This window comes from Anopheles funestus, chromosome 3RL, assembly GCF_943734845.2.
Source record: "Anopheles funestus chromosome 3RL, idAnoFuneDA-416_04, whole genome shotgun sequence".
Taxonomy (NCBI): Eukaryota; Metazoa; Arthropoda; class Insecta; order Diptera; family Culicidae; genus Anopheles; species Anopheles funestus.
The window spans coordinates 63705012-63719869 of NC_064599.1; the positions used below are offsets into that span (position 1 = coordinate 63705012).

Genomic DNA, 14858 nt, shown 5'->3' on the forward strand with positions numbered 1-14858 from the left:
ACCCTGTATTGAAGCGTGCTTTCTAAAAATAAAACTCATTTGGAAGTTTTAACGTAGGCTTGGTAATAGAATTCTGCTCATAATTTGACCCTAACCGACTACAACCATTATCATGTTTTGTGGGGGGGGAAAGTTTTTGATGTTGTTTGCAGACAAATCGCGTTGCTCTGTTTGTGATTTCTTTGTCTTGACGACGAAAGTCCTTTAGCCGCCGTTGGCCAACCACTCCACCACCCCGGGGGGCAAATGTGCGCATCCATCAAGACAACAGTCAATGTCAGTGAAGGGTTCAATCAAACAAGAATCCACGCAATGCGTTGCTGGTGTTGCGTGCCGTTAGAGAAAGCAACAAAAAAAAAACCGGCTAGCACCGGTGACCGACCTAAAACCGTTATCCTTTGCCGGGGTATTATTTCAGCTGGATGGCATAGATCCATCCAGCAAAACGACCCAAGAAAAGAACGAGATGATACCTTACGATGATACGGCCCGGCGGGTATATAGAATGTCAGTGCGCAGTGCGATGGCTGCAAAGGCACGGCAGTGTCAGCGGGGTATCATTCCAGCTGGTTGGGCGATATGAATACGGGCGACGGGTTAGACAAAAAAGGGAAGCAATAACAGCACAACCGTGCGTGTCACGACCAATACACTCCGGGGCTGCTGTGCTTTTTGCTACGGATGAAACATTCTGTTCACGAGCACCGTAGCACTGAGCGCACAAATTCAATCTGCTCAAGTTGTAGAATGGTACAAAAATTCTAGTAACGAGAAAAAAGACGAAACCCCATCAACATGATCGTTTGGCTTGACTTTTGCGTTTGCGTTTGCATTGGGCTCACTATCGCTCGTGCAAGTGCGTACAGTGCCCGACCGAGCAATGGAGAATGTGTGTAAATGTGTGTACCATTCATCTGTCAAACGCCTCCACTAATAAGCTGCGAAGTATGTCCGTCAGGATCTTTCGTTCTTCACAGTCACTTGCGAAGTGATGCCACGATGTACGGCTGTCGGTTTCGCGAACAAACACCAAAGTCTGCTATTGTTATCTGTCTGTGGCATTCAACAACAACAACAAAAAAACAGTAAACGAGAGCAAACGAATTGTCAGACTGTGACATGTGCTCCTGTTTGTCATTAGTGTACCCAAGGCTATTTAAAAAGACCAGGTGGTGGAATGTAGAGCATTTTGACATTCAAGAAGACGTAAAACAAGAAGACATCGTTTGACAAGGGTGGGGGCGTTTGACATCATAATATATACCTAAGCAAAGATACACCGACTGTTTAAATTGCAACGGTATTTGCATTTTAGATAAAAATGTTTAAGGGATAAGGTGGCTGGAGGGTACGTTCGATATGGATGATCTTGTTAAAGTTATTCTTGAAAGCTCCAAACATGTAAACCTATAAATGCCATATACGGCATCACGTCTTCAGGTATAGCGTAACACCCCATCTGGAAAAGAAGCTTTCTATTGCACCTCCTGTGCATGCATCAATTAAAGTAAAATAAGGTTAAATCCCATCGGAACCGTAGCAAGGATTGATTAGCCGACTATAAAATAAAAATAAGTATAGTAAGTCAGAAATGGCTGGCTGGCCCTAGAGGACTGTAAGGCAAAAAGAGTGAGAGAGAGAGAAGTTAAAATCCATGTTTAAATATTTGCAAGCTTCAAACGAATTTTACATAGATAAAATAATAACATTTTCGTACCAATTATTTAAGTAATAGGTATATTTTACCATAATCATTTTGTTATGCATTATGACACATTGACCATACACTTAAAACCAGTGTTGTAAACCAAAGACCCCCACCCGCTTATGTCAAAATATCTGAAGAAGAATTTTGGCAAAACTCGCTAATATTCGACCTGGTCTCCTAAAGGGACCTTGAGTGTACCGGTGCGGTTCGCTGTTTTGACATGGAAAATAATTAAGGAAAGACACCATACACGTATCCCGCATGATTTAATGAGAACCGTGTGTGTGTGTGTGCGTGTGGGTAAGCATGAGTGTCACTGTTTGTGGTTATGTGCGCGCGATATTCGACTACGAGATTAAGCCTGATTTATTGATGTTGTACGATTTAAGTACCCATCATGAGCAGGGTTACTTCAAACCTCGAGTCCCAGTCTCTCTCTCCCTCTCGCTCTCTTCAGCTCCCTTGGAATGGAAAAATGATGGAAAGGTGGAGGGCGAAGACTCATAACTTTCAATGTCTCTAAATATTCCCACTGTCGTCTGACCATGGTTACGCCTTATCAAAAAACCCCCCGAGCTACACGGGAGTGCGTCGGCAATAATCCGCCCCTAAGGCTTTGGCGTCGGATTTTAAATCGGCCGGATCACGAAAGCTTTTAAGGCGCGGGAACGAGATTATGAATAATGAAAGCAAATTGAATAATAAATTAGTGTGCTTCGGTGGGTTTTGGATTCTCTTCTCACTTACCCACTCCCTACCGGACGATTCTTGTCCCTTGTGATGATGATGATGGGTGCTAGAGATAGGAACCGGGGGCGAAACAAAAAACGGATCGTCCCAGCTCTGAATGCCCAGTTTTGGGGGTGGTTTTTGAAGAAGGATTGTGGGTTTTGCAGCAAGCCTGCTGAAAGGGACAGCTTGCGTGAAAATCTCTGCCCCAAAAACCAAATGACAAATAATGACAAATTTCGTGGGCCAAAGGTTTTGCGTTCATTTGTTTCTTTCAGGTTTTGCGAGTTTATTCTTAAAAGAGTAAGTGAATGAAGATGTCGACTACTAAACGGTTGAGCAGTGAATGTCCCGTTGCTGGCTTGAAGCGTAGGAAGCGTGCAGGAATGTCTCGGTGGAATGTTTTGCTGAAGAGATTGAAATTTATAAGCATTATCTATGTTTTATAATTTATTAGATACAATTTATTCTTCCCTTACCAATGGTTTGGCTCTCTCGTGTACATTTTCCCGTTTGTTGTGTCTTCATTTAATGGAGATAACATTTAAGAGGATGTAAAAGAACGATAGCGGTAATAACTAACTACATTTGGTAAGGAAAGAAATGCGTTTTTAAATGCTTTAAACCACCTGGTTATGTTTTTTTGTATGAAAACAAGCGCTCCGAGATATAGTTAATGAAATAAAAAGTCATATTTTTAAAGCCACAAACAACACACATCCAACCTATTACTCCTGTCATGCAACACGACACGCGTTGCGCGGGATAGTAAAATCAATATGCATGTCACAGCTTAAAATAACTAACTACTGGAACAGTGAAATTTTCCCATTCCCCACCAAACTTTGTGGATATTATCACTTCCTCTGTGCATTATGAGTCTCGTGGTAATCGTGAAAATACACGCACACACGATGATCGTGATATGGTGCAAAAATTGATTTATCAAATAAATGCTTCTCTCCCGCCACGATATTCCGTACCGTGTACGAAGCTTTCACACTGCCGTACAATTATCGAACGGTGAATGTGATACGGTGGATATTTTTGGAGCAAGTGCCTTGGAAAATAGGATCGCAAAGCTTAGCGGAGAGATAGTGCACCGATAATGGTGGTGCATGTGCATTTGCCATTCATCAACCGTCCAATCGGGCCAATGTTGGGCAATTAACTTCCGTCACGTCACGGAGCTAGACAATGGGAGGGTTTTTATTTCTATCATGTTAAATTTATGGAACATTGCATCGAAACATGTAACGTGAGAGACAGAGGAAGAGAGACTTTATTGGAAGTGGACATGTTATTGGGAATGTTGGTAATGGATTGTTAGAATTTGAAGCATAGCGGATTGGAATTTATCAATAATTGTTCATCGATTCCATTGTTTGGCGCTTGGCGGACTTTTAGTATTCAAAATCTGACAGCTGGCTGTAATATTTTGTGTCTAAAATTGTAAGTTATGCGAGAATTGGGTGGAGAAGAACACAAATCTTGTTTTTAAAATAGATATCCTGATTTACAATTCTTAAAACTTCAAGTCAGGAGATACTTCAAGTTTAAAATTAATCTAAATGACATACTGAAACGCTGGAAGCATAAAAGTACTTGCTTCCAGTAAGTACTTACTAGTGAAGTATTAGTAAACTGTGCAATTTATGAAGTTTAATTCAATCGGCTCTCAAGTTTTTGAGGAGTTCTGGAATATGGGTATGCTAACTGTTGTTTAAAAAGAACGCTTTTGAAAAGCATCATGAAATAACCAGTAGATAAATTTACTTTTCGTGTTGTACTTCATTCGTCGGTATTAAGTTGAACCGGTTACTAGAAATTCCTGAATCTTGGAGCTTCAAGAAAATGCCCACAATTTTTTTTTCATCCTCTTTAGAACAACCTTTGTATCTTCGCTTAATCCTTGCGGCGTTTTTTCTTTGTTTGGCGTTTGTTTGGTTTTGATTAGCGTTCATATCTTAACATCAAACAATAATATTTTAATTGCACAGTAATAACATCAAAATCAACACAGCAAAAGAGGGAAAGCATCGAATATTTTTCTTCTCAACCAAGTTAAACACCGAAGAAAACACAAAACGGTTTACTGCAGCCAAGGGCCAAAAGATTTCCGTTAAGCATCAACGAAACAGCAAACAAAAAACATACAAAATCAAACCACGCAACCAATACCTAGTGTGGTTCTGTCGCGTGGAATAAGTTCAGGTGTGGCTTTAATTTAAAATTCCCCATGTCAAAAAATGAAAAGAAGGGAAAGCAAAGCATTCGCGTTCGGAACGGCAAACAACGGTTGCAGGAATATTTAAAACAAGCAAAAACACATCAACCAAACAAAGGCTACCAGTGTCGGCTTCGCTAATTGAATCCTTAACATGGTGGCGGATAGAAAAAGTTTTCCCTTCTGGAAAGGGACGTGCTTGAAGTTTTTTTTTTATTTCAATCGTATCGAAGTAATTACCGGCAAGGTATGTGCTTCACAATACATCAAGAAAAAAAAGAAAACGTATTCAGCGGTTGGTGCGCGAATACATCTATTCAAGTTAATTGACGTGCGTTAAGCTGAGGATCGGTATTATTTTATTTTCTTCGCTCTTTTCTGTTTTGTTAAAAATAATAAGCTTAAGGGGTTAGCGTTTGTTCTTTCTGACAGGTGAAGCTTCTGGTTGTCTTTTTTTTGGTCATAAAAAATGTTATAAAAAATATTTGAAACCGTTTGTGTACCTTTGCTCGCCTTTTCTGTGCCAGTCCTAATTGGAAATAATAGGATTTGGGTCAATTTATGACTTAAAAGCTCAAAATATGTCACATAATTGAGAATATGCAGAATAACATCAATTAGGGCTGGTTTTTTTTGGTTTGTTAAAAATAATGATTTATTTTTAATAAATGTTTAGAAGCTTCCCAATGCCACACCGTACACTCAATCCAGCTCTTTCTTTTGCTTTAGAAGAGCTAAATTAGGCTGAATTAATTTTAACTTATCTAAATGATTGGTCAGTATAAAAAAAGTAAGGAAAAACAAAAGCAAATCTTCCGTGATTCCACGAATCAATTAAAACAGCGTAAAAACTCTTACTCAAGCATATTGCTACCGGTGTTTTGAACCCTTTTTTTACCTTCGGTCCCGTGGGATCTTGCAGCGACCCCAAGCAAGCAGAAACTGCCACCCGTAAATAAAGCAGCAAGCAACGCAGAAAAAGTTTCAACAAGCTCATCAATTATTAAGAGTTTCTAGATACTTTAGAAAGAAAGCAGGACAAATGAGTAAGAAAAAAAACTAAACTTCTTACAAGAATTCTAAATACTTTAACAACGAAGCCAAACGGAGTTAAGTGTATCGTAAGACAGGAGGAGAAAAAAATGTTCCCTTTCCACTTTTGGGCTGGGTGTCGATTTCAGGTGAGCAAAAGTACCGGGTTTGTTTCTCAACAAAGTAAGAAAAAAAAATAAAAAGAAAACCCGGCAAAGCAATCGATACCGCTGCACGAAACTTTTCCGGAAGCTAAACTTACACTGTGAATAAATCATTCCGTGAAAGCTATCTATTGAAAAATAGCGCCGACGCGGGCTTTTGTGTGGAAAAAGACGTCCAGCGGCGGTGCATTATGCGATCGATCGGGTAGCTAGTACCCGGCGGAGGTCAAAACATTAGCTTGCACGTGGGAAATAAGTCGGGCTAGTAGTCAGAGACTGGTTAGTAAAGGAAAGGAAACAAAGAAAAAAACTCGCTCTTTGCTATTCACTTTCGCTTGCATTGTTTTCTGGTTTTTCCCCGAGAGCAATTCTCACGGGGGAATGGGAGCAACATTTTTGATCGCCACTTTACGCCTCCATGGGGAAAAGCAAGCAAAGCCAATAGGGGAGGGAGGTTCACAGTTACACAGCCAACGATGGCCGTAAAGTGAGCCGCGAAGCACGCGATCACGGATAATGGTAATTTTTCATGATTTACGGCTATCAACTGTTTACGTTCGATTTTTCACGGCTTCACGTGCTGCCTGGCCGTGAAGAATCGGGAACGTTGGTAATATATTATGGATGGAGTAACGGCACTATAGCAGCTGGTCTGTCTTTCGTGTTGGCTTTCTTCTGAGATTTGACGGTGAAATACGCATTGCTTACACGTTTGCACAGAAGCAACACAACTTCGGCACATCATCATCAACCCGATGCGAATATAAATCACCGGACACTGCCGGACTGGTCCGGTAAAGGATCTAATTGAGAGTGAAAACGTAGGAGAACAGTAAATTCCCACGGTAAACGCGTCTGCCGCCGTTTGACCAAATTTGGCTACGCCCACTCACTGGCGTACCGGTGGCTCTTTAGAACAATGATCAATCAACCCGTGAATCGAATCGAGCCCAAAAAGTTCTCAACTCAATCATTTGCAAACTCTTACCGAAAGCAACATATTTACTGCTTTTTGGCGAATCATCTTAAAGATTTGGCGGTCTTATGCTTTCAACGATTATTTGGATTTCCAATTTTGGTACATTTCAATTCAATTTCTGTTGTTGTTGTTTGGCTTTTTTAAGGCTTAACTTTTGCTAGTTTTACATACAAATTAGCAAGGCAAGTACAAATGATTTGTCTATTCTCTTCATCCCATGTCCATATAAAAAATGAAGCTTTTTTAAAGCTGATTTAAAACTCGTTAAATTTTGCATGAAATTTTCATCGAAGATTTTCTTGCAATAAAACAGTATTGTAACTGAAGCCATCGTAATCTTTCACCATTAGATGTGTCTCAGAACAACATTTAATTTTGATAAAACAATTACAATTACTGCAATATTTAATATCTTGCAACAAAAGGGGAAATAATCCTTATTTTATCTTTTATTTCTGAACAAATAAGACATCGTCCAATTATATTAAGAACTTTGGCAATGTTTGAGAAATTCAAACTTTTTTCCATGAATCCACTACATTTAAATTAATGTCAAGATTATTTATTCATTATAGTAAAACTGTCAGAAGAAATTCTTGTAATGTTTCAATTGTTGATTGCAAGTCTGTACGCGTCCGAACCGGGCTAAAACTCTTCGATTTTTTCTGATCGTATAAAACGCGATAAAAAGTAAAGTTTCAACGTTCATGCTTCGTAAAAGGATTTTCGTAAGAAAAAAAAAATATCCAAAGAGTGGCTTAATGGTGTGCCAGAGTGTCAACGAGAGTAAAACCAAAAACCGTCGGGATGTGGGAAAAATTTAAGTTGATTAACACTTTTTCTAATTATCTTCACTCGATCGCAGGTTCGGACCGGGGCGAAAGAAATGCCACAAGACCGCAAAGGCAAAAGCGAGCCATTAATTTGTTTCTCGTCCGTGTGTGTGTGAGCGCGGGTTAAGTAGATTGCAATAGAAAGCAAAAAGCACGAAAGTGGAACATCCCACGCCCGGGAAAGACATCGTGAATCGTGAGCAAGATCGTGCTGATTGGTCTTGAATGTGGAAAAGCGCCGGGAAGCGTGTGAAAGCAAATTAAGAAAATTGGAACGGGAATTGTGCTTTTTCGGTAGCGTTAGTGAGGTTGGCACTTTGGTTGAGTTTTCCGTAGCACAAATCTTCCATCCACAGTCAACGTTAGAAGCATCATCGTTCTCGGTCGTTCGTGGTGTGACAGTTTTTGGGTGCTTGAGTATAGAATTTATCACCCATCACATACGAGCACGTACGTCATTCGCATTCGGTTTCGCCGTTGTAATTACAGCAACCCAACCCCAAGTGCGCGCAAAGTGTTCGACGAGTGCGTGAAATGAGCCCTCTGTAAATAGTGTGCATTAGCGAGCCCGTTTCCAGGAATAATGTTGACAGTGTTATTAGCTGCAACCGTAGTGCAACAGGAAGCTGAAGAAGTTGAAACTGAAGTTACGAGGAACGCTAAACAGACCTTAGGGCAGGGAAGGATTTTTCGACCGCAAGATACGTGGCCTGTGCAGTGGGTGAACCGGTTGCCGTTAGTTTGCTCGGGTGCATATCTTGCCGACCGTTGGCTAACAGAGGCGATCCGTTTGCTGCAGCACAACCGTACGTGAGCGATCGCGTGCCATGCTGGATCGGGGTGCCACGATCGATCGGCCGATTCGCGGCTAGCAACCCGCATCCGGCGCATCCCGCAGAACGATACCGCCAAATGTTGTCGGTCGTGCTGAGTGCAACCACCACGATAACAATGAACAGAGGCGAGCAGGAGAATCTCTACCGGCAGTCACGCAATCTACGGCTGCAGCAGCAGGAAGCGAAAGCGCAGCAACTACAGCAGCAGCACCAGCATCAACAGCTGCAGCACCAGCAACACCAGCAACTCGGCAAGCGCCACTACTCGTACGGGAATATACATCAGTTCAGCGGAGCCACCGTGGCACTGCCACCGATCATGATTGCCGGCGGGCTCGGTTCGTTCGCGATGGACGACCAGCAGCTGCATCAGCCGGGCGGGCCGGCCCACGACGATCTCGTGCTGAGCGTACTCAAGTCACCGGTGAAGGAGACGACGAACCTGCTGGCCGGTAGCCGTTCGGCCATTTCGGCCAGTCCGAGTGCGGGAAGCAACGGGATTACGATGGGCGGCGGTGGTTCGACACAAACCCAAACGCCCAGTCCGTGTGCAACCGGCGGTATGTCCGGTGGGGGCGGTGGTATGATCAGCTACCGGACGCTTCAGGGTTCGGAGGATGATCTGGTTGACGATGTGGAGTCGGCCATCGAAACGACTGAGCTGAATGCTGGCGATCCGCATAAGGCACCGCTCCATCCGGGCACATCATGTTCCTCCTCGTCCCCGCGTGCCCTTAAGTTTCTGCGCCGATTTCGGCCGGGAAAGCAGGCGCGTGCCTTCGAACCGCACCACAAACGTGTACCGACCCCGATGAGGCGCAAAAACCGAAGTCGATCGCGTTCACGATCGAACGACATACTCGACGGGGTTAGTGCAAGCCAGGGCAATATTGTGGTCGATGATGATGACGATGATGTCGACATGGATGACGATGTGAACGAGCTACCAGGCGTCTCCATCGGTTTACATCATCATGGTGTTGGGGGTGGCGGAGGTGGTGGGGGTGGTGGTGAGACGGGTGGTGCGGCATCGAGTGGTACGGGGAAGAATCTGGGTGTGCCCAATCCGTACTATCCGATCGCGCTTCCGATCGACCAAGCATTTAAAGCCAAATACGTTTTCCATCATCGGCGCGGGAAAACCGTACAGGAGCGGTTTTACGTCTTTCTCGAACATCCTGGCGGTTGGCTGTGTTTTGTATATCACTTTTCAGTGTAAGTATGCTATTTACGAAGAAATAGATAAAAAAACCATACAATTTTTAAATATTTTTATTATCCACTTTTACCACCAATTGATATAATATTATACTAATTTTAATTAATAAGAAATTATAAACAAACGAACAACTAAATTAATATAATTATATGCTGTTTAACATGTTCTCAAAAGTTCCATCCCAAGGAAAATAGTTTCGAACCACTACACAAGACAAGAATAATTTATTACCTGTCACGTGAAAACTTGTCTTTCTCCTTACTTTTGTGTGTCTTGCTTGGCTAAAATTTGCAACTTAGTAGCGGTTCTTCCTATTTAATAATCTCATAAATCCGTGCAACAAACTTAGCGGCACACTACACTACAAAGTACATCGGCAGGGAAGACACACCCATGTGCGATTAAATTGTATCAGGCAGGTTGAAATTATCCCCTTTTCGCTTGTCTAAGGTGAGCCAAAGACGCGCATAATTTACAGCTACTTGTGGTTTAATTAATAAACCACATAACAACATAATTGTGGTTACCTGTTCAGCTTTGTCGAGTGTGTAAAGAAAGCCACAAGGTTGCGGTAAGCTGGAACAAAATTAATCTTTTATGTAGGTTCGGTTAAATCACGGTAAAAAGACTTTGATTGTTGTTTCTTTGCAACGGAAAGTGGAGAAAATGTGAAGCATATTAAAATAGGATTTGATGAGTAAAATTCAGAACATTAGCTAATCTTCGTTGGAATAATCACGCACGGTAGCTTGACATGCAGATAACCATTCCCGCAAACTTTGACACCAAAATTCTAATTTCAGCAAAGCATTGTGTTCGATGCTGTCAGTGAAGTTGATGGTTTTGTCGTGCTATGTTTACCCTGCCCCATACATGGTGCCATTAATTAATGGCAGTTTCTTGTTATCTGCTACGACACCGGTTAAAAACTTTTCACCGGGAAACCTTTGTGCAGGTACCCGACATGGATGCTTCTGACGGTGGATGTATTTTTAATTGCATACGTAAATGAACGCGAACCGTGCGTGCAGATGCAGCATGGTGTCTCTCGAAGCAAATGTGAGTTTGGCCTGAATTGTGCTTCGAGGAACAAGTGAATGTCATGCGTAGAACCGTAACAGGAAGTCACAGCGTGTTATTAAGATTGTTCTCAATGAGAATTATAATGATCGTACACTTAACTGCGTCTCTATGGTAAGGATTAAAGAGATTTGTTGTGAAAGATGTAATATGATAACATATTCACGATTGAGGATATATTTTTTTACATTACTTTGAAATGTTTTTAAATTAAGCAGACGCTCAGTGGACACTCAGAACTCATTGTTCTGAGTACACTCGAATAAAAGGTCGTTTCTGTAATATTTTTTAAAAAGAAAATTACTTCGCATAATAGACAAACAAATGAGTTAATGTAAACTTGTACTTATTATAAGGAATCCTTTCTTAATTAAAAAAAATAATAATGTGATATAGTTACCCACCGATTGTGAGAGAATATATTCATTTCCTCTTTGGAACTTGCAACCTATGAAACACTCACAAAAAACTAAAATTTGATATTTAACCAAAATTATTATGTTTCCATTTGTTTGGAGCTTTTCCTAACTGAAAGGCTTGAACATGCATTTCACTTCAAAACTTTATGCAAAGTTTTATGCAAATGTTATCTGCACTTCAATTGCTGTAACTCGTAGGGTCGCTCACACGATATAGAATATCTTACAGTAGACAGGATAAAGACGAAATAATGCAACATGGCTTCTAGAAGCCGGCACATCCTAATCTCAAGCACCTTACCTATGGCCTATGGATAAGTTTCACAACATGTTCCGTTCAATTTCCTTATCTGGCTTCGATTTTCACTCATTTTACCACTTTTCAATCATGCTCCTTATACCTTTATGGTGCCGGTGTATCAAGTAAAACCCTTCGTAACTTCGTCAATATCCGCACCGATTGATCCGGCAGGATACAGATGCAAGGTTTAAACAAATCACTCCTCGGTGTGCTTAGTACAGTAATCTCTCGGTAATCTTTCACCATTTGTGAAGATGAACAGGAAGCGTGCACGAAGGCGGGACTGTGGAATGCACCGTGCAGAGTAAATGTTTCGACAGCACATCTTGACAGGGATTTAAATTCGATAGTGAAGGAATTTTTCATGTTCGAAAGGATCTGGAATCTGTTGGGAGATTTGCGCTCAATTTCACTCGGTATTTCTACGGTGGCGTGTAACTTACCTTCGCATTTCTTACCTTGCCCGGTAACGACGATAAACGATCGTGTTTCATAGTACAGATTGAAAGAGGCCACCATGGGACATTTCCAAAAAAAATGAAAAAGTGTTTTGCTATTTGAAATATTGCGCATCATTTAATCACCTTTAGAACAACAAAATTTCTTCAGAGCAGCAAACTAGAAAAATTGAGTGAAATATGTTTTGATAAATTTGTAAGAATATTTTGTTCTACATTTAACTTTCAGCATCGATTGTTGTTGTACCGTCGCTGATGGAACGCGCACTTTATTGAAGGAAGAGAAAAGATTTTATCCAAAAACCGGATGCAAGAAACAGATCTCTTGTTGTCTCGTTTGCCAGCCAGCGCTTCTACTGCCGTTCGGTTGCTAACAACGTTAGCGTTACCAGTTCGTTTTGCAAATTCCTTTAAGCTCCGTACCGTTTTCTTATCTTTCGTAACTGATCCAAAAATGTCGGTATGGTGTGGGAACCGCGAGCTCAGCTCGTCGTACCGTTGATTCGATTCGACGCTCGAGATCCGGAGCCAACCGTTCCATTACATTAATCTAAAATTAATGTGCATCCATCGGTGGATTCTCTTTTAGACAAGATTCGACGTATTTCGTAACGCAGGCTTACTGACTGTAATGCACCCGGATGGGTGCACCCGTTCGCTTAGTGCAATTGGAAATATTAATCTTTCACTTTGTGTAGTTTTTTGTTGTTGAAGGCTTAAGTAAACCGGAAAGGATCACAACCGGTAATAGAAAGCTTTTATTCATTCTAAAAGCGTATAATATTTTTTTTAAAAGGGACCAACAATATCCGCATCGAATCACTTCCTGATCCCTTGAGCTTCATTAACATCAATATTTTTTTAAAAGCATTATATTTTAAAAATGAAAAAAAAAATTCAAAAGAAATACCACTCTGTTGAAAGCACAGGTTAAAACTCAAACAAAACAAACAACATTCCCGCACTATGATGAGGTCAATCGATTTCGCTGACGCAAACATTTCATGTAGCAATTAAAATATTAAACGAAATTAAAACGTCATTTGCAATCCGCTTTCATCGAGCTTCAAGCGCTAAATAAACCTTCAATCACGCAATCGATGGACGGGGACCGGGAATGGGTTTTCCTTTTATCAATTAAATGACAATTCACACATTTCGCCTGATGCAACACCGGCCGTTGGCGGTCAACGGAAATGCACCGGGCTGGGAAATAAAAATCGATTAATTAATCGTCTGAATTGGCACCTGATGAATTATTGCTAAACGTTGCAAATGCGTGGTTCAACAGCGAGATGGCACAACATTGGATCCTTCGTTCAGTAGCTTCACGCATTTAATATTTTCAAATATAGTTTTCTCTACGGTGCGATTTTCAATCTTTTTTTTTGTCAGCGTTTCTCAACCCATTGTTTGAGGTCCAAATGTCCAATCCATTAACTTATTTTTGGACCTATTTTTGAAATTTTGAACGAAACATTGAAACTATAAAATGTCTATCATAATTATTATATTGGCCACAGACAAAATTTGATTGAAAACTGTATCCTGACCTATCTTCGACACATCATGGCTAGAGGTCACTGAACTGGATGCACTGGTAAAATTAAAAATTTTTTCGAATATTATTATCCTTTGCAAAAATCCTGACATCGGCGATAAAAAGAGGAAAGGAAGGATCTTCTTGAGGTCTCCACAGAGTTAAGGTAGCGTAAGATCAGTTATCAGAGCTCAATGAACATAAAATTGTACGAATATTGTTTTAATTCCATTATCAGTTTTAAATCGTTTTTCTTAAATTTTTCAAGTTATCATCAATTTGTTTAATGCATACTTCACATAGAACTAAATTTTAGTTATTTACCTAAGGCGATGTATGAGGAACGGCTTGCCTCTGCAGCCACACCGTCATTCGTTGGAAAGAAATATGCCCCTGGTGGGGGCATATGGGTTTGCAGCTAACAAAACACAATCCAGCCACTTGCCCTTATCTCTTTGGTCTCTTATATTTGGCACGAGGCTTTAGTTTCGTGACAGCAAATGTCAGCTCCGCTGATGTGACGGCAGCAACAAAAGCCATTCTGGCCTGTTGCTCCACAACATCATCGGTCTGTCAAGTGCGAGTCTCGTCACCCAGGGGCCGTCAGTTGGCTGGCCGGTAGACCGAGAGTTGACAGCGGGTAATGCTTGACTTTCAACCGTACCGAACCGGTATCACGCGAACGGTGTAAAACGGTGCTACGGCCGACGGCAGGCAACCTTTTGCGCACGGGAACTGCAAGCGGTATCATCATGTATCTCCCTTCCCAGGGGGATATTGGTTGAGGACAGGGAAACGAAAAGCACTTGCTCTCGCTGTCGAGGAAAATGCTAGCTTATGATTAGGGGAAAAACGCCAGCAAGACAATTTCCCCGTATATCCGGCAGGAGTTAAGGAGTTTTTCCGCTATCTCGCTGCCCCTCTTTAGGCTGGTTGTTCTTTTCCGCACGTGAAAATTGGTTTTTCACCGTGAGTTCCCACTGCGTCTTAGATGGTGCTGTTTGAAGAGGATAATATTCACGACCGTACCGTTGTACCGCTTTCCATTGTTCTTCGTTGCTTCGTAGAAAATAATGTACAACAAAATCCTTTTTAAGGATCAGCTTAACCACGGTACTGCCATGGCTTGACGCTATGTTGTAATCATTCGGGGAAATCAGCTGACTATTGCTTAGGAAAAAGGGCACCAGTACCTTACACGTACAGACACAACAATTGCTTACGGTACCGGAAAAAACCGGAGCACAATGACATTTAACAGCATGGTCGCCACCGTCTTGGTTATGCTCCGAAGGACGTGTTTATGAAGCGAGTGAAATATGATTGAAATTCT

At 41.4% G+C, this 14858-nt stretch overlaps 1 protein-coding gene across 2 annotated transcripts in view; it reads left to right on the plus strand.

Moving 5' to 3' along the window:
* Positions 1 to 14858, plus strand: part of LOC125766878 (potassium voltage-gated channel subfamily KQT member 4-like) — a 90036-nt gene that overhangs the window by 37381 nt on the left and 37797 nt on the right. For both annotated transcript variants that reach the window (XM_049432951.1, XM_049432950.1), the window contains one exon: positions 7705 to 9723. In XM_049432951.1, the coding sequence (XP_049288908.1) occupies positions 8585 to 9723 (1139 nt within the window). In that variant the 5' untranslated portion in view covers positions 7705 to 8584. The remainder of the gene's footprint in view (positions 1 to 7704; positions 9724 to 14858) is intronic.